At 44.3% G+C, this 19,917-nt stretch overlaps 1 protein-coding gene across 1 annotated transcript in view; it reads left to right on the top strand.

The window, feature by feature from the left end:
* The window catches only part of LMTK3 (lemur tyrosine kinase 3), a 207,777-nt gene that overhangs the window by 125,489 nt on the left and 62,371 nt on the right, over positions 1-19,917 (top strand). Inside the window, exons 11-12 of the mRNA XM_078650948.1 lie at positions 4,381-4,530; positions 9,580-12,620. Of these exons, the coding sequence (XP_078507074.1) occupies positions 4,381-4,530; positions 9,580-12,620 (3,191 nt within the window). The remainder of the gene's footprint in view (positions 1-4,380; positions 4,531-9,579; positions 12,621-19,917) is intronic.

The raw sequence follows: 19,917 nt of genomic DNA on the forward strand, positions 1-19,917 counted from the left end.
TGGGGAGAATGGGTGCTCTCTTGGTTTGAGCTTTGATTAGATCGATTAGCTTTTTGGGACGGTTCGTAGCTTGGTCTAGTTGAATCCTGAAGAAGTCGGTTTTGGATTTTCTGATCTTTCTAAAGTAGGAGTTTCTGGTGGATCTTAGTAGCTTGAGGTGGTCAGCTGAGGGTGCAGAACTCCAACGTCCTTCAATTACTCTAAGTGAGCGTCTATCTTCATTTAGCCTACCATCATACCAAGGTTTTGAGTCTTTTGTGGGAGTTCTTTTCAATTGAAGAGAGGCTATTTTTTTCTAGTAGGTTGTATATGGAGTGAAAGTAATGATTGGTCTGCTCTTGGACATCAGCTAGGTCTTCCGGGGAACATAGTAAGTTTGAATTAGAGGATGCTAGAAGGTCGGAGCCAACGTTTTTCAGGTTTCTCTTGCAGATCTTTGTTCTCAGGGGTTGTGGTGGAAGTGGTTTAACCCATTCCATGACTTGTAATGTAATGACGTGATGATCAGACTAATCGCAGGGGAGGATCGAGTCAAGCTGTGTGGAGTCCACTTTGGAAATTACTAGGTTGAGGGTTGCGCCTTCTCCCTGACCTATAGGTTGAGGGTTGCGCCTTTGTCGTGTGTTGGGCTGTCACATATTTGGTTAAGATTAAGGTCTGAGAGGAAAGCTTTGAGGCTGTTTACCCCTGGGTTGTTATGGTCATCCCAGTGAAGGTTGAAGTCCCCCAGGAATATTTGCTTATTTTGTTGGTTGTCATTTGACGCTAGACTATCCATGAGGTGTTCTATGAATGTGAGGTTATCTCCAGGAGGTTGGTAAAATGTGTGTAAAGTACATTTTTGTTTGTTATTACTAGCGATGTTTAAGCAGGGGTATTCACAGGAGGATAAAGCGAGGGCATTGGAGTGTGTCACTGTTAGATTGTTCTGATGTATGCAGGCTAGCCCACCACCTGGCCTATCCGTTTTGTCTAGTCTGGTGATGTCATAGTTAGGGGGTATCAGAATGTCCATGATGGGAGTAGATGCTTCATTTAGCCATGTTTCCGTCAGGATGAGAATGTCTGGTTTGTTACTGAGTCGCAGGTCAGCTATATCGGCTGCATGTCTAGCTTCATACCTGCAGTTTAGGAGAATACATTGTAGCCGCGTTGTTGACTACTATGGTGGGTTCGCTTTTGAGGGGTATTCTCGTGAGGTTATTTTCAACTATGCTTCTGGAGTTGTGTCTAGTGGCTCTGTGTGTGTTGACCGGGATAGATTGGATTAGGGAATCTGTATGTAAGTTAACTGGATGCATGTGGGAGGTGAGATAGCTCGAAAGAGCGAAGTAGGGCCCTAATTCTTTAGCAGATAGAGGGTTTTTCATCCTGATTGGGCAGTATAAGGCAGTGGGGTAAGGCACTGTGCTCCATTGTGGGGACACATGATCTTGTGAGCTTGCGAGTAGATGTTGGGTGTGACTAGAGTTCTTGATGTGTGGGAAAGATCTGTATTCCTGTTTAGTGCGTGTGAGGTTGGGTTGCTGTAAAATCAGATTGTGTAGGGTTTGGATGTCAGCTTTGACTTGCTGAAGGGCTGATAATATCACGTCAAGTCTGGGGTCTGGAGTGAGAATGTCCTTATTTGATGGATGTACTGTGGGTGCAGGAGGAGTTGTAGCAACTTTAGTGCCGTTTAAGGGGGAGTCGTGGTCAGCACCGTTGCGTTGTGCTCTTTCTGTGTGTATGTCAATGGAGGGGGGAGTGAAGAAGCTGGATGGGGAAGGGACTGAAAGTCAGCTATGTCAGGATCTGTCGTGGTGTAGGTGAAGATAGAGGGGGCAGTGGGGATGTCGGGGGGATGGGAGGTGGTGGTTATATTTGGGGTTAGAGCCTAATGATTAGTGTTGATGTTGGGGGAGGAGTAGGAATAGGGGAGATGAGTGGCGCTAAGAGGATGGTTGATGGCTAGGCTAAAGGTTGTGAGTGGGGTGCTGGGAGTAATGGTGCGGGGGGTGGTAGTGCGGGGTGAGGAGGATAGTGTGTGTATTGGTGGTGTTAAGGTGCAAGACGGTTTTAAGGTGGGATGTGTTGTTAGCTAGGGTGTCGTTTAGGTCTAGAGTTAGTGTCAGTGCCGACGGGGACAGCTGGGTATCCTGACTTAGTTGGGGATCAGGTTGGGAGTTGATAATTTCGCTGTGATTGGCTGGTGAGAAGGGGTGTGTTATTGTGACTCTTTCCTTGATGAGTGGAAAGATGTGATCTAGCAGATTTAGGTTGCGGTCAGATGATTGGATGAGGATGATTCCATTATGATAGATAGTGATGATGGCTGCTGCATTATAGACTAGGGATTGGAGGATAGCTAGCGTGAATCCTTGCACTGTTTTCCTCAAGTTAGCGACCTTAAAGAGAGCGAGTATGGCTTTTCTCCATTGAGCTCTTCTTTTAGTATAGAAGATAATGTTATTAGTAATGTGCCCTTTGTTCATTGAGAAGTATAGATCAGAGTTTGGGGTTTCAGGGTGAAATTTTAAAAAGTTGTGTTTAAAACCTTTAGCTGCTTTTTGTGAAAGGTTGGGGGGGTAAGTGATGGAGTAGGTGTAGTTACTGGTGCTCTCCATAGTGAAGGGTAACACTTGATTTGCGGGGGACAGATGGGGTGGTGTGTATGCGGTGTACTGCCTTTTGGGGGGAGGAGTAGCTAGTTTTTAGGTGCGGGATGAGGTTCTGAGATGCGGCTGTTGTCTGTATTCTTTGGATGCCCACCCATTCCGGATGAATCAGTCCAAGATGGCCGCCATGTTAACTGACTAGATCAGTGCTTGCAATGAAGTCCTCTGTCTATTTCCGTTAAAGGTCCTCTTCAGATGCAGTCCTTTTTCTATATTTATCTACTGATCTATTGTGGCCATTTTGTGTATTCTGTATAGGCAGCTGATGTTCTTACCCTATCCAGGAATTAGAGTTTCTGGAGGTGTATGTTGCAGCATCTCTATGTGATTGTCACCATATTTGTGCCTGTGATCACAGGCTGTGATGGATCTGTGTGTCTTCAGAGTCAGGAGTAGCTTAAGTGGCCTTGTGAGTGAACGAAAGCAATGTGGCAAGAGTGCATAGAATGAGGTTAATGCCCGGTATGTAATGCAGTCCTCAGACAAAGTGATGAGGGCTGGGGGTCCAACCTGGACCCCTTAATCACATTCAGGTTGTATACCCATCATGTGGCAAGTGCGTAGACATAAAAACTTTAGTAATTAGAGCGGGCGCTGTGAACTAACCTGAGATGGCGTGTTCCTCTGTGTCCTTGAGAGATGCGATCGAGGGTTGGCCTCTGCCTTCGTCCCCGTGTGCATTGGCTTTGCTCACTTATATAGAAGGGTGGTGGGGGTGTCTAATCAATGCCTGCTGAGCTCTTTGGACGAGCCGGTCTCGAGCCATTCAATGTGATAGGCGGCTCAGCGCCGCCCGGCCTCTGAGCAGAGCTGGAATACTTCTGTTGCCGAGAGGAGGCCTAGGAGGCCGTTCTGTCTCCTCTCACTATCCTGGGGTACGAGCTCTGCGTGATCGATCCAGCGACGTTGAGACGGGTGGGGGATCATGGCAGGGCGCCAGTCCTAGCTTCTATCACACTACAAACATCTAAATGCTTGGCTCCCTCAATATCACTCAAGTCTGCCACACAGCTGAAAATCTGCTTTTCTCACCGCTTTATCTGCTTTACTCAGTGATACAAACCTGAACATGTGCCTCTCTCACCAATCTTCATACCTGAACACTTACAACTCCACCCCTTCTCACTGCTAATAACCTGTAAACCTCACCATTCTTCATATGTGAACAATTGTTGAATGCTCTACACACATTGAACAACATACTCCTCACACCTGATCACTTGCCTACGTATTACTTTTCACACAAACACCTGCCTCATTTACCACACCTCACAACAAATGGTTGCCTCCCTCTGTACATCACACACCAAAACTCTACCTCACTTACCTTCCCTCATACAAGAGCTCCTTCCTCCCTCACCATCACACCTGTGTTCCTCGTTCTCACAAAGCTGAACATATGAATTCCTCACCACTCCTCAAAATCAAATACATGCCTCCCTCAGCACTCTTCACACTTGCCTCCTTTACCACTTTCAACATCTGAACACCTGCATCCAGCACCATTCCTCACATCTGAATGCATTCAATCTGTTCGTCTCTTCACATCTGAACATCGTCCCTTATCACTTCTCACCTCTAGATTCTGTTTACATCACCAGTCCTCACATCTGTTCCTACAACCAGCCTTCACATCTGTATAATGATTTTCTTGTCCAGTTTGAACACATGCATGTGTCTCCCTGATGTCATGCCCTTGACGTGCCTATTTATTTGTCCTAAGGTCTCTTGGAGTGACTATATGGGAGCTTTTTGAGTTTGGCAGCCAACCTTACAGACACCTTTCGGATGAAGAAGTGTTGACCTTCGTCATCAAGGAGCAGCAGATGAAGCTTGCCAAGCCCCGGCTTAAGTTGCCCCATTCTGACTACTGGTAAGCAGGCTAGGAGGGATGGGCATTTTTGGTCAGAAGGTTCTCCCCTGTGTGTAGGGGTGTGTATTTAAATGACAGCTTTGATTACTTACTGATAATGCCATCAATCCAATTCTGTTTTTCTTATCCTAATGCTTCATAAAAGAGCATAATCTTTCTAATCAGAATTCTGCAGTGAAGGTGCCTTCATGCCCATGATTACAACAGGGAATGCACTAAATTTTGCATTGCTCCAATCTTTAGCATTGTTTTTACCTAATCATCAGAACAAAGCCATAAGCCAATGTAGGGAGGGTTGGCACGCCTCAAGAACTTTGATTAATCAACTTGATATGAAAGTAATGAGATGACCATTAGGTCATCTAATAAAGTAAAATGTAAACAGAAGATAGTTAAACAGAAGAAAAGCCCAGTGCTGACTGAATTTCGCAATAACCATTTACCCAAAAAATATATCAGAAGATAATATTTACTGTAAATTCAATAAGAAATTAAACAAAAAATAAACGTAATATTAATGACGCTCATACAGTTAAACAAACAATGATAAAAGTGTGAACACTGACAGGTGTAAACTGAACAAACAATGGCTGAGAAAAAACACAACAAAACAGCATAAACAAAAATACATAATATAACAATTGTGTCCTCTCTTATTTAGGCCACATGTCAAGCGTCAACGGCGTTTCGACCCACGGGTACTTTAGGGGTCATGTTCAGGACAAAGGCTTCAAGTATAAGAGCGTCCACTTTATTTTCTACAAAAATGAAATATGTACATGAATTTGTTTAACTATCTTCTGTTTATATTTTACTTTATTTGTTATTTTGGCTCATGAACCGCTGATTGGAATAGTGCTTATATTGCCCCAGGTTCTTGTTCTAGGATTGCCCTTGTTATTTGTAAATCATTAGGTAATCTAAGCATTATTGCATTGACCATCATCCATGACTTAGTCATTCATACCAGAAAGATAATATACCTGGATGAAGAGGTTGTGGTTGTTTCCTAGTAATAATTTAAACAATGCAACACACCAGCATATGTTAAACATCTGAATTTAATTAATGTTCAACAGTAATTACAGAACACAAAGACTCCAAGGATGTGTCATCTTTCACCTCCTGCTGATTCTGTGGAAAAAGCTTGACAGGTCAGGCCTACAAATGCCCTCCAATCAAGGCCACTGACCTTCTACCAGTAGTATAGCATACCTAGACTTGCCCTGGAAATCTTTAGAAGGCAAATCTTAGGCCAAGGAAATGCACCCACCCATGGACTAAGTTTGTTTTTGACTTACCTAACACTAACAAAGACACTGCCTCACCTACTGAATTCAGCAGACTGGCCCAAAAGGATAATTACTCCACACCTGATAACTAGCCTGCAGGACAGTGCATCCTGTGCTGCTGTTCCTGGTATCTGCATAAATTCACAGCCTCTTCAAAGGCAAAATGTGCTTCAATACCAGCCTATGTTAAACCTGTCCTGGAAAGGAGCACTGCACATGAGTTATCCTAAAGAGCCAAATGCCTTGCAGCAGTAATGGCCACTAGGAAGAAAACATTATCGGACAGATACTGTGACAATTCTTCCAAAACAGATTCGGTTTCTTCTGAGCCCGAGCCACATCTCAAGATGGAACTGACACAAAAATGCAAGATGGGCTACTACAAAACCATGAATAAGATTAAAGGCAAGACACTTGATTGAGTCCAATTCCACACCATTACTCACTCATGACCCATATTCTCCCACTGACCCCAGATAGTGGCCAACTCCAAAGTAAAGCACCACCTAAGAATCATAATGTAGAGAAGATTCACAATGCAAGAGATGAACTTCCATCGCCACACACCAAGCCCAATTATGGTAACAGGGTTTGAATATAGGTGAATTGCAAATTACCTTACCTGCCACCGCTAAGTCTATGTAAATTCCTCTGCTGTAATGCCAGCCTCTAAAATTCCAGAACAAGATCTGGCAATGGAAACTTGAAGGGATAGGAGATTAACAGAAACAATGTTCCTAATAAAATACCATCTTCCTTCGAAGAGAAAAACAGGGCTTTTCCTCCTGAGAGGGACACCAGAATCACTGTTGCTCCATCCTCTGGTATTCTTGCAATGAGGGGTATCAGGTTGTGGGGCATTTAGTGAGAATCTTGACAAGGGAAACCTATGCACTCATCTCCTAACTACCTGCAGTTTGGCACAAAAGAATGGTAGCATTTCATGCTCTCAGTCTGCAATTAGATCTGTGAAGGGAGCCTCAACACCTAGTCTTATTGCGGCAAATATGTTTTAGGACAGACAATAACTCTGTGAGGATGGTAAGACCCCAGTCAGCCTCTCTGCCACAATATTCTTTACCCTCATGTTGATGCTGATAAAGATAGGATACCCCGAGCTACCAGGATGCCACTGGGAACACCAAATCAACAATGCTCTGGAAAAGGTTTCTTCAGGGCCCAAAGAAGCTTCAACATCACTTTCCAGTTAGAGGACTTCAAGCCTCGGTCCTCTTGGTCAAGGGCTTGCTCAGAAATACTTCACCGACCCAAGACAGAATTGCTATAGAAGGGACGAGGTATTCTCATGCCTGAGACAGATTTCTTGGTATCAATCAGACTTGGAGCACCTTCCAGATCTAACCAGACAATAGGATCAATATCTCAAAGCAAGACTACCTCAGCTTCCAGAAGTGTCTTAGATGTATGTGGCACAAATAATCACTGACATGGCAGCTGGTTCCAGCTTGACAGGTTTTAACCCCTGGTTTCTCATCATGTGTCCTAGTGCATCTCGCAATGACCTGATTGAGGCTTTTCTATGCCATAGCAGGTGTGAGAATTGTTACTATTGTATCTCTGCCACAACCTCCTTGAGAAACAGAGTCCCAATGAATTATAGACCTTGGGAAGGTATTCATTGAGATATGCTTGGTTGATTAATTTGAGTTCGGAAGGCTGCATACGACCTTCATGTTGTTAAATGACTGAAGAATGAACCATTCAGTCAATCAGAAAGAGCTGGGCCGCAAGATGCCCACCAATAGACATTTGTGAATAACTGCTATGTTGATTAGAGGCCAAAAGGAAGGACTGAATTTGAAGTGCATACTTTTAATGAAAACCTGCCACTCCCATAAGGAGAGTAAAGTCCTCCAGAGAAGTCTGAAAATCCCACAGCAGAATTAGAATGATGGGGTCTCTCCATTTTGAAATCGGTTATCCAAATGAACTAAATGTTTGGTGTCAAGGGGATCTACTCTCCCTTGTTAACGTCTAAACTAAACAATATATGTATACACTTAGGGCCACCACTAAGGAACCATACGGACGGTATTCCAGAACAACAGGACTAGATTTATTAGGATCAGGTTTCTGGCAGGAGCATGGCAAATTCTGTCAGGATGAAACAAGTCTGTCTCCTAGCCGTATTAACATCACTGCTGGCAAACAGGATAGACTGACTATTCCAACATGCATTTCCTGATTTTTCAGGCTAGTGGTTCCATTGCCTGTGCAAATTGAATTAATGACTGACAGTGTGCATCCCTCTCTGGAATGTGCGACCCATTTGATTTAAAAAACATAAAGTTCCAAGTAAATACAGTATGAAAGAATGGCATTCTTGTAGCGTGCTTAAACGATCACACTAGGGCCGGCTAGCACTCACACTAATAGAGAATAAGAAGGGGACTCAGCAAAAAAAAGTTGGGTCTGATGAGCCTTTCTAAACAATTGACAGTTTTTTTGCTGGCAAAATTACAGTGGAAGGGCATCCCAGAGGGCAGGTGCCACAAAAAAAGGCTTATCCCCCCAGTTTTGCTCTTTCAAAACAAAGATATGTCAACAATGGCAAAGACTACGAGATACAAAGGAGAGTATCTAGGTAGCTGCTTCCTGAAGACAGTAAGACCTTTCTCATAAAAGGCTTTATAACAGAAGTACAGTGCTTAAATGAAGTTAGCTTTTCAACTACGAGCCAGATGAGGGTTTGTTGTGCCTCAGAGATTCAGTTATATATCCACAAATTGGATAAAAGCCCTGCTGGCCATGTTCAGGACTTCTTGAAGTCTCCATGTGGAAGTAGCATGAAAGGCTTAAACAGACATTAGAGTAGTCCTGGAAAAAACAGACAGAGGACACTCCATTGATTTTTGTTGCTAGAGTGAGAATCGTTTCCCGCCACAAGACTAAATTCTTGAGCGTTTCCTCTGGTATGGGTGGATTTCTCAATGTGGAAGGCTAAAAGGTTGGTGACCAGTGGCTGTCATTTCCTAGCAACAGCATTTCAGATATTGAACACTTCCGTCTCAATAAATTGCCATTCATGTCTTGAAACTTGGGCAAAATACATCTTGTCATTGCTTCTTGGATGTCAGAGAACGACTTGCTATATCTCAAAATAAGCTGCCTGACATCAGCATAGTTGTCACTACAACAGACCAAGCAGGGAGTGGGATTTGAATGGGCAAAAGAGTTCCTACTTATCATGCAACACCAAACACACAACGCTTCTAAGGCCCAACACTAAATGTTTCTTCAACCGTTTTTATTTTAGGATATACTTATTTTTATTCATACAAATTTCATTAATGGACATATACCTCAGTACTAAGCCAGGCAGTACCATCCTATACTGCCTCAAGGTCCCTCAGAGACTCTCACTAAGTGTATGAGCAAATGGCCTGAGTGCCATGGAGTTTCAAATCCACACACTTCCTCCACATTCACCAGCAATCTCTAATAGTAGGACCCTTAGGGACAGGCAAGGACCTTCGACCTTGTTTAACCTGGCCAGACATGCGAGATTAAGAGTGGAAGGAGAGGAGTCCACTTGTTCTATGAGGGAAAAGGCCAGCATGAAAGAACTCTTTCGTTTCGAACTTGCTGTATTGTCAGATATTAGCTTTTTTTTTTTAATTGTCTTTCCTTATAAACTTGTGTCATCTTGTTTCTACCCTTGTTGATGTGAACCTCAGAGGCAATTCAATTAATGTGCCTAATTTCCCCTCCATTTTGTCCACCCGGCCCTCTGCAGGTATGAGGTGATGCAGTCCTGCTGGCTATCTGTGGAGCAGAGGCCCACTGTTGAGGAGCTCCACCTGCAGCTGACCTACCTCCTCAATGAGCGAGCTAACCAGGCAGATGAAAGCTTTGAGTGGCGCTGGAATGAGCTGAGACCCAGCAAGATGTCCTTGGGTGTGCTCCGGCGTTCTGAAGAGATCTCAGCCTTCCCGCTGCTGGACAACTTCACCACAGATGGCTTCCACGCTGATATGGATGACATTCTGACAGTCACTGAAAGCAGCCGGGGACTCAACTTTGAATACATGTGGGAAAAAGCCCGCATGGGCCGCTGGAAAGAGTCACCCCACTCTCCAGATTACGCAGCCAGCAACGGGGGCCTGACTGTGCCTGCCAATCCCTTCTATGACTCTGGCCACCAGCATTCTCGACAGAACTTGGAGACACCCAGTGTAGTCCCTGTTATCAGTGCTCGGAGTCCTTCAGTAAGTAGTGAGTACTATATCCGCCTAGAAGAGCATAGTGAACGGAACAATGGTGTGGATTGCACAGTCTGTGCCCCCAGCCCTGTATATGAACGGCAATATGATCTTGAAGACCAAAGGGGCCACCACAGGCACATGTCTCTCGGGAGCCCAAACTCACCCCTAGAGCCGCTCTTCTCTTCAGACTGGGACCCACTCGAGAGCAGCAGGGGTAGTCCAGAGCAGGCCCCTGCTCATATGATATTGCATGAAGTGCCTTCCCTTGTGCATGGCTGGACACCAAGTGGCTCAAACCCCTTCATTACTATTGCCAGGGACTTGCCACGCTATGTCAACCCTTTCCGTGGGCCAGGGGAGAGGGACATTGCGAGGCACATTCAGGAGACATCCCTTATGGAGCCTATAGGTGACATGTTCTCTGGAAACTCCCTTCTCAATGTCTACCATGACCTGGAAGACCACCCACGGGGCTGGGACTGTGATGGGGTGGAAGGGAGAGGGGCTGGAGAGACTCTGGCTGAAGATCCAGCATCGCTGTGTGAGTTCCTAGAAGACCGGGCCTCACCATGGGACTGTGAGCCGTCTCTCATGGAAGACCAGACATCAGAAGAGAGCAGCAGCAGTAGCAGTGGTGGGCATCGCCGGGGCTCACTCTCCTGCCCTCTGTGCAACAGAGGGCTGCGGGGCAGCCTGCAAAAGTGTACATGCTCCATGCTTCGAGGGGATGTGGTCATTGACTGGGCCCATCACCAAGATCTGGATCATGACAACTTTGGGCTGGATGACAACTCCTCTCTCAAGGTTGAGCAGGGTTCTCTGTCAGAGTGCTCCATACAGGCCCGGGTGTTCGGGGAAGGGGATGCTTTGCCTGGAGGCCCCCCAGGCGAAGGCCTGGCCTCTTCAGAGCATGAGGAGTTTTTTGATCCACTCATGGGTGCTGCGGTGAAGAGCTATGACATCCAGGACTACCCAAAGAGGGGTCAGGTGAAAACTCACGACACTCTTCAAAAGAGCAGCCTCCAGCATCCCTCTTCTCCCTACATTGGCGTGTCAAACGCATTGTCCAACTCTAGCATCATGATCCCCATAGAAATCACTCCACTGTCAACTCTGGCAGAGAGCGCTGAAGAACAGACTATTGAGATACTGCCAGATATGCAAAAAGAAGAAGACTCTCTAAATCATAGTGCCCTGTCCTCCACAGTGGGCAATCATAGCGAACAAAGGGCAACACTGGACTCTGTAGATTCTCTCGATATACCATCCAACACCAGCTCCTCTGATGTGTGCAGCCCAGCTTCTCATGACTCCTCGCCAGGGCAAAAGTTTGGCGACAGCGGCTACGAAACGGAGAACACCTTCTCTCCAGAGTTTGTTGTCAAGGTAATGGAGGAGGATGACGCAAAGACCCCAAAACTCACCTTGACACCCATTTCCGAGTCAACTAGCGATCTCACTCTCACTGAGGACATGTCTGAAGAGCAAGCCACCCCGATTGATGAGTCACTGCTGAGAACACTGGAACCAGGAATCCCCCACAGAGACTCTGCTTACTTCTCAGATGCTGACACAGAGTCTGAGAAGCACTCAACAAGAATCGGTCACTTGATAAATGAAGAAACTCCTGAAACACTGGACCAGGGTGGTGGCCAGATGCAAGATGAGATGTCAGTTGCAGCAAATCTAGAGCATGGGCAGCCTTTTCAGCAGCAGATTGAAGAAGAAGTGAAATTACATCTTGATCCTGTTAAAGAAGTTACATCAAAACAGGACAGCCATGAAAATAAGGAATATGAGTCCGTTTTACCACTTATAGTAGAGAATGGAGGTCTGCCTAATGAAGATTCTGAAAATCACATTGAAAGTCATTCTTTGAAATCTCAAGGAGATACAAAGGATGCCACTTTAGGGGAGGGGACAGCAGACATTGAACTGAATTGTACAGAGACAAAGAAAGAGAATGGTGAAAAACAATCTTTTAATATTGACTTAAAGGTCAAAGAAGAAGGAAGCATGAAAACCTCGAAAGAAAGTGGCTTTGTGGTGCAGATTTCCAAGGAGGAGCTCTTAGTTTCGTTGAGGGAGAATGTCACCAAAAATGTATTGTCCAGCAAAGACTCTAAAGCAGCAGGTGGAGCTCATGTCTTCTTGAAAGAACAATCTGTACAAAAACTGTGGTCCATGGGGCCAGAAAGAAAGGTGCCTTGTGAGGGCCCAGAACATAAAGGAACATTATGCCCGGAGAAAGAGGAGTCATTGGCACCCTCTGTCATTTCCGATACCAGGCCGGATCCATGCCCTGACACCACGAACAGTGAGGACTTAACATGCTGCCACTCTGAGAAGCTGTGTGAGCATTGTGGGGAGGCAGACGAGAAGGGTCAAGTGACTGACAAACTGCCAGACAGCCAGAATGGTAGTTCAGCGCAAACCAACAGTACAGGCTCCTCAACTGAGGCCTCAGACTTTCCAAGCCCTCCCCCTATGGAAGTGACCAGGCCACAGCAACAACCAAAGCTTTTCTTGGATTTAACAGTTTCGGGTAATCACGAGAGTGAGAACATCAAAGGTAAGAAAAAGGCTCTTGTGATTAATAACTGGACTGATAATGGACCAACGACATGAACACCAATTTAAGGAATCATTTAAGAGAATGCATGTTTAGGCTCAAAGTATATTATGGTATATGCAAATGTTTGTTTTTTTATATTTCAGAGCCAGCTGCCTAAATACTCAAAAACAGCAGGCCAATGTAGTGAGGCATTCAAGCATAACACAGAGCTGGATTTACATAGGAAATTGAGGGAATTACAGGCAGGCCCTTTTAATTGAAATCTGTCTGTCCTTCGATTGAAAATGCTACAGTCCTTTTGGTCAAGCAGAATGGGCCTGTAATCTTTTGATTATGCATGTCAGCATCAACTAAAGATATTTGTGATGAAGTACCCTTTAGCATACATTATAAGATCATTGCAAGTAACCAAGGAGTTTCATGACCATATAATGGAATGAGACCAAGGCTGAGTTCTTTCATAAGGTTATGGAGCTCTGAGGATAGAATGATAGGTTACCCTCACACAGGAGTCACACTCTAATCGGAAACGTTTTCAGTAAATGTCCATCTTAATCTTGGGACAGAGACTGTGCTAGTGGCACTTTGAAATTATATTCTTGGTTGGATCACTGAGGACCATTTGGCTCCACTGGTCTTTTTCCTCGTGCTGGCAGCATTTGATACCGTGGATCATCAGCAGGTCCTTTTGAACGCTCTTGTCAATGTTTCAAATACCTATCAACTACCATCACTTGTTTTAAATGTTTTTTTTGCCTAAATGACACCAACATTTAGAATGCAGCATCTGTTGATGAGACCAGTCTAACAGATATTGTGGGGTTTCACGTAGCATCACAATCTGCCTGTTCTCTTTTAAATATATTAGCCCCTCTGTATGAGGTACTAAGGAATCCAAATATGTTTTAATATGAAACAGGGTTTCTTTAAGTAAAACAAGATTGTCTGCCAGCATATCATGCCTGGGTGAATATGAAATGTTTTCAAATAAACAGTGCCAAAATGGGGATCATGGTCCTTTATTTGAAAGGGAAAGTGACTTATCAAGCTCTTTCCCATCTGCGTATTTTGAGTAAGTCTATTCAACTTTCCACAAAGGTCAAAAATGTAGGTGTGAAATTAGACAGTCTAATAACTATGGCCTGCTGTTAATAAAGCTTGTTTAAAAAAATAAATCTATCTACTTACTGATACATACTCTTCTCTTGTCGTTGATGCAGAAATTAATTTGATGCCAAACAACTGTAATACCATATATGCAGGTTTCTTGCATTTACATTGGCTTCAGGCAATCCAGAGCACTGGAGTTGTAGGGATAAGAGATCCTGTTTCATGAGTGCAGGAGAGAGCTCTAGTGGCTGCTAGTCAGAGAGCACATTCACTTTAAATTGTGATAATTAGACCATAGTTGTTGAAATTATGGTACTGGCATGGAACATTTCAATGTCTAAATGCTTATACCTCCCATGAAAGCTATTTAATAACCTGTTTACATAGGTGTTCTATGCAAGCATCAATATTTTTATAGATATACCTTTCTGGATTGGGTGAGGCTGTTGACCAACTATAATATAAGAACACCATAACTACTTAACTTTGAAGAATGGTACTTCACTAGTCATATGTCATTGATAACAGCTGTATATCTAGTGCAGACAGAACCCATAACAACGTTTTCACCCACTATTGGCATTTTCTCGCATACTTTTCTCCTTATGAGTTTTGGTTAGAAGATTAAGGTCTGTCATTGATTGTAATATGACTTACTTTTTCCTGATTGTGTGTCTGTCGCACTGGGAACAGTTTTCATGTTGTGCCTGTTTTTAAATTCAAAGTGTAAAAAACAAACAATTTGTTGTATCCTTGCACCAAACTCCAGTGATTATAACTTTTCAGCCTGGAATGGGGAATAACTTAGTAGGCCTAGTAATACTGTCCAATATTGTTGGCTTGGAGAGTGCAGAAAATGTCATAATGAGGGTCAGCAGTGGATGAGGAAGTGAGTTGGTGGGACTCTGGGTCAGGGCATGTTTCAGCCACCCTATCCTGCTGTAGGGTGTGGGCGAGTACCTGGCTGTAGCCCAGAACCAGAGCTCCTGCAACCTGGAAAATGTCTGTGGTCTCTGAACACAAAATGATCAGGTCTGAACTTTTCTGGTCCATATAAATCCTGGCCCGCAGATAATTGGAATTGCTGAAAGTGGAATTCCACCATGTGTCATCTCTACGGGTGAAGTTTCTCAATTGTATTGGAGACTGTAGTGCTTCCTTTTGGGGGCAATCAAAAAGTAACTTCTGTAACATGTAACCTGGATATCCAGCTTACTGACTACTGGTCCAGGATAAGTACAATAGTTGAAAGAGTATTCATCCTTGTTCCAAATATTTTTAGGAATGGTTAGTAGTTCCTCACTGGCAAATTATTGGAGAGGGATTTCCATTGCTTTAAAGATTGGAGTAAGCATAAGCCTATTTGCTTGCATGTTTGCATGTCACAATATTAAGTACAATAATAACGATCTGCACATATATCGACTCCACATTATCAACTATAAAAATATCATTAAGGGAAATTAACAAGAGAAAAACAGACATACTGTTCTTACCCCTACAAGTAAATACTTCTTTGATATGTTGATAGTTGCCATTGTGGAGACGATATAAGTGCAGGTCGATATTCAGACTTAATTATTGTAGTGTTACACAGCTTATATTTGACCATGGGTTGGTATGGATGAATGCTTTAAATATGATTATATTGCTTCTGTAGTTTTGCCCTTCTCTCAGGATAGTATGATGCCATATTTAAATGTAAAATAAAATTGGGTCACTTGTGAACAATAATAAAATATCTTAATATTCCTTAAAAGTCTTTGGCTGCATCCATGGCCCAGGCTGTTCTGCCAGATTGTGTTACATTGTCACACATTGGTCGCTGCTGCAGTGGAAGTCCTGTCTTTATTTGCAAAGAATCCAATGAGATCTCTTGTTTCCACCTTTGCCCTTTTCATCCCCTTTGAGGTACCATCATTGAAGTCAAATGTCCTCCAACTAAAAAGAAAATAATTTAAAGTGACTTACATGGGCGAAAACACTTCACTGTCCCACAAACAGTGACCTTTGCATAAAACAAGTTCTACTCTTGTTGTGAAGAAAATGTGTCTTTTATTTAACTAAACAAGGGATTCTCTTGAACACGACAAGAGTGTGGGGAAGGAAAGTCAGAGGTGGCATGGCCAAACATAGCCCAGCAGGAACACAGTGAAACACAGTAGATCACAATTCCTGGTTTTGCATGTAAACTATTTGTTTGAGCGAGTATGTCATCTCCTCTCCTGACGCATACAAAGACCGGCATTCCAACAGCACTGTACTTATAAATATCAAACTCTAGTCTGTTAACCTACTTGAATTTCATAACAACAACACTCTTTAAAAGTTCAGCAATTCCCCAATAGTTTCTCTCGTAGTCGCTGGGAGACCGTCTCTCCTGAAGGCTATTGATCTATGCACTGTCTTGTAGTCTAAGGGCTAACCCACTCTTCTCAGAAAATATGGGGACACTAGCATCAATTAAACAAGACACGGAAGAGATCTAATAAAAGTTCATTGAGAGGCACTTTCATTCATTTAATTTACCATTCATCATAAATTAATAAGAAAATGAAAACTAGAAGAATCTCAAAAGAATTGTGCTCGCCGTTAGTTGTAACCTGTTGTACCTCTTTGATATTAGTAAACACAGTCCTGGTTGCATATTTTGGCAGTTTTGAAATATTTATCTGGCTTCCATTAATAAAACGTGATTACTTCCATTAGGCTAGTGAGTGTTTGTAAGCTGTCCACATGCCTATTGAAATGCTTAAAGTATTAAGAGGGTCGAGCCGTAGGATCAAGACTCTCTGAGTTTTCTAAAGACCTTGTGAGTCTTCGTAAGACTGAGTTCAAAGCCAAAGAAAAGCATATGAAGACAAGATTCAAAGTCAAAACTATAAAGGTCTATTTAAAATTCAGACAATTACAGATGGCAAAAAGTAATTAGATAGGGAATTAACAATAAATCTTTCAATAAGAAATCAAAATAAAGCACAAGGCACAATATAAAGTCTTATTCCAAAGCAAATAAGCAGCCAAAAGAAAAAGAAAGTGTAATTATAAAGCAAATAGAGGGACTAGCACAGAGTCTGCTCAGTTTAAAAGCCTAAGAAAGTTTGGTGCATATCCCTAAAACATCATCTTTTATTGGGTTTATTGACAAAATAGAGGTATACTAGAAATGTAACATTCTAGTAAGCCCATCATTATTATAATACACAAGATGCATCAGATAAGATACATCTAGGAACACCTACTTAACTGCATATTAATGAATGAGGTGTGCATATGAAATGAAGGGGATGGTGACATTGATGGCATTTATTTAATACAGAATGGTCAGCTAATGGACCTTCCCTAGAAAAACTAGAACACAGGACATTGAATGAGGAACACACATTATACAATCTATTTATACATAGTCCATAGAATAGGCTTCTATTTAATTGATGTATGGAAATGCACACAAAGATATGCATGTGTAAACACTCACTCACATAAAATAAAAGTACACATTTCGCTCTGCACATATTATGTATATGTCAGTGCAAGCTGTCTGAGGACTAGTCAGGCTAACTAAATAATGTCCAAAGTAAGCTTAATTTTTAATTTCAAAGTGTTTTTATTGAGTTTTAAAACAGAGAAAACAGGCATGGCATAGCAATGGACATCAACAGGCAAGTCGGGCAAGCGAGACAGACAAACATGTCTTCTCTAGTAAGCGTCAGGTGAGCAGGATGAGCATGCCCAGATGGAAAGGTGGTGCCTGGAGGTCGAAAGAAGCCCCCAGTCGGGGCGACAGTACACAGGCCAGCCTTAAAAACCCTCCTCCCCCCCCAACCCCCAACTCTAACGCCCCCCCCCCACCCCACCAGTACGCCAGTTTTCCATAGTAATCGTGTGAGTGATAGCTAGTCTAGATGTATCAAGGTGCCTCTGGCCGCGTACGGTCCACCATGCAGTCTGTAAGTCGTAGGATGCGAAGGTACTTCGGGCAGGTGATTTCGTGGAATTCCCTGGAGAGCAACGTCAGGAGCGGTTGCCAGGCAGTGCGGAATGTGTCGGTGGTATGTGTGAGTGTGGCCTGGATCCGTTCCATGCCCAACGTGAACCATAGCTTGTGTAGCCAGCCCGTGTGGGTGGGTGGGGTAGTGGAGCCCCAGAGCGACAGGACGTGTTGCGACGCAGCCTGCATAGCGATGCCCATCTGCTTGCCGCGAGCTGATCGCAGGGGGAATGTAAGTGCATTGGGAAGCCCTAGGAGTGTGTTAGCTGGGAAGCGTGGGATCTCAGTGTCGAACGTGGAATCAATATCGTCCAGGACGACCTTCCAGTACTCTTGCAAGGCGGGACATTCCCACAGGAGGTGAGTCAATGTACCCCAGCTGCCACATCCTCTCCAACACAGCGCGCTTCGGGTCGGGTTGCCTTGATTGAGTCTCGCTGGGGTAAGGTGCCAATAGATAGCCAGTTTTATCGCTGATTCCTTGGCTTTGGTGTTGCGGGTAGTGTGGGCAGCCCTGTAATATATGTGGTTCCATTCCATGGAGGAAAGAGGTCTCCCGAGTTCAGCTTCCCATCGCCGCTGTCCAGCAGTTTTCGCAGGGTCGACAGCAGGGGAGAGCAGCCGATAGAGGTCCGAGATAAGATGTTTATCTGAGTCCTTGGACACAAGCCAGCGTTCGAACGGTGTCATTTGCCGGCCTACCAGGGGGGCAACGTCCGGCCTCAAGAGCCAATGGCGGATTTGGAAATATTGAAACAGGTGAGGGTTATCCACTCCATAGTCTCGCGAGATGTCGGCGAGAGAGAGGAAACCCTCCGTGTCAAAGAGGTGCCCAGCTGATCGGCAAGGCGTATCACGCCATTGCAGGAAATCCTGAGTGTCCGTGCCTGGTAGGAATGCGGGGTTGTCAAAAAGCGGGGTAAGCGGGGATGGGAAGGTCGTGAGGCCCCGTTTGACCGCTACCATGTCCCAAATCGGCATAGTGGTCCGAGTAATAGGGGAGCGGAGGAGGTAGCGCGGCATGTGCCGGCGAGCAAGAAACGGTATCTTCCACAGGGAGGTCTGGGCCATGGCCCTGTCCTGAAAGAGCCATCTCTTCTCTGATTCGGGCCGGTACCACTCCACTAGATATTGGATTTGCGAGGCCTGGAAGTATTGCAACAAGTTTGGGATCCCGAGGCCGCCCTCATCTACAGTCCTGTGCGCTACTCGTTGATGTAGTCTGGCGCGTTTCTTCTCCCACACAAATTGATGAAGATCATGTTGGAGGTCAGCTAGCATTCCCGTTGGCGGCGACACCGGGAGGGTCTGAAAGATGTATAATATCTTGGGTAGGACCGACATCTTCACCGCCGCGATCCTCCCAAGCAAGGAGAGGGGCTGCTTCGACCAACGCGCGAGGTCAGCCCGGATCCGGGATGATAGAGCAGAGTAGTTGTGATTGACCGTCGAGACCGTGGAGGAGGTCAGGGTAATCCCCAGGTAAGGCAGCCGAGTGGTGGACTGCAGTTGGCACCCGAAGGTGGGTGGTGGGTTATTGGGAAGGGCATGGCTGCCTAGGGGCAGTATCAGGGACTTCCCCTGGTTAACCTTGAAACCAGATACCTCGCCGAAATGTGCCAGCTCTGCCAAAAACGCTGGTATGGAGGTAGAGGGGCGGTCCAACGCGGCGATTATGTCGTCTGCGTATAGTCCCACCACGTGGGGTTCGTTGCCGAAAGACATTCCTATAATGTGGGGATTGTCGCGGATCTTCTGCGCTAAGGGCTCCACATATAGAGCAAACAGGAGGGGTGAGAGGGGACACCCCTGGCGGGTTCCTCTCTGGATCTCGAAGTAAGCTTAATTTTTGAATTAGTAAAACACTGTTAGAATCCCCATTTTGATAATTTTATCAAAATAATTATTATTCTACACAATACTACATTATAATAGTTCATTCATCCTTCTAGGCTCCTTTTACTTCTTCTGTAAGGCCTTCAATTCTTCATCCATTTTAAATCACCAACTTTGAGCTCCTTCTTTCTTCATCTGGGTATTTTCTTCTTTTCACAACCACACTTTAAACCTATTTTAAAACAAATCAGTTACACAAGCTTAAATATCAATACTATACCCATCATGATTAGAGTTAATACAATAGATCCAGTTAACACTCTTTCTAGTAAACCCCCAACAATCTCACCAATCCAT

Source organism: Lissotriton helveticus, chromosome 7 (assembly GCF_964261635.1).
Source record: "Lissotriton helveticus chromosome 7, aLisHel1.1, whole genome shotgun sequence".
In the NCBI taxonomy this organism is placed as follows: domain Eukaryota; kingdom Metazoa; phylum Chordata; class Amphibia; order Caudata; family Salamandridae; genus Lissotriton; species Lissotriton helveticus.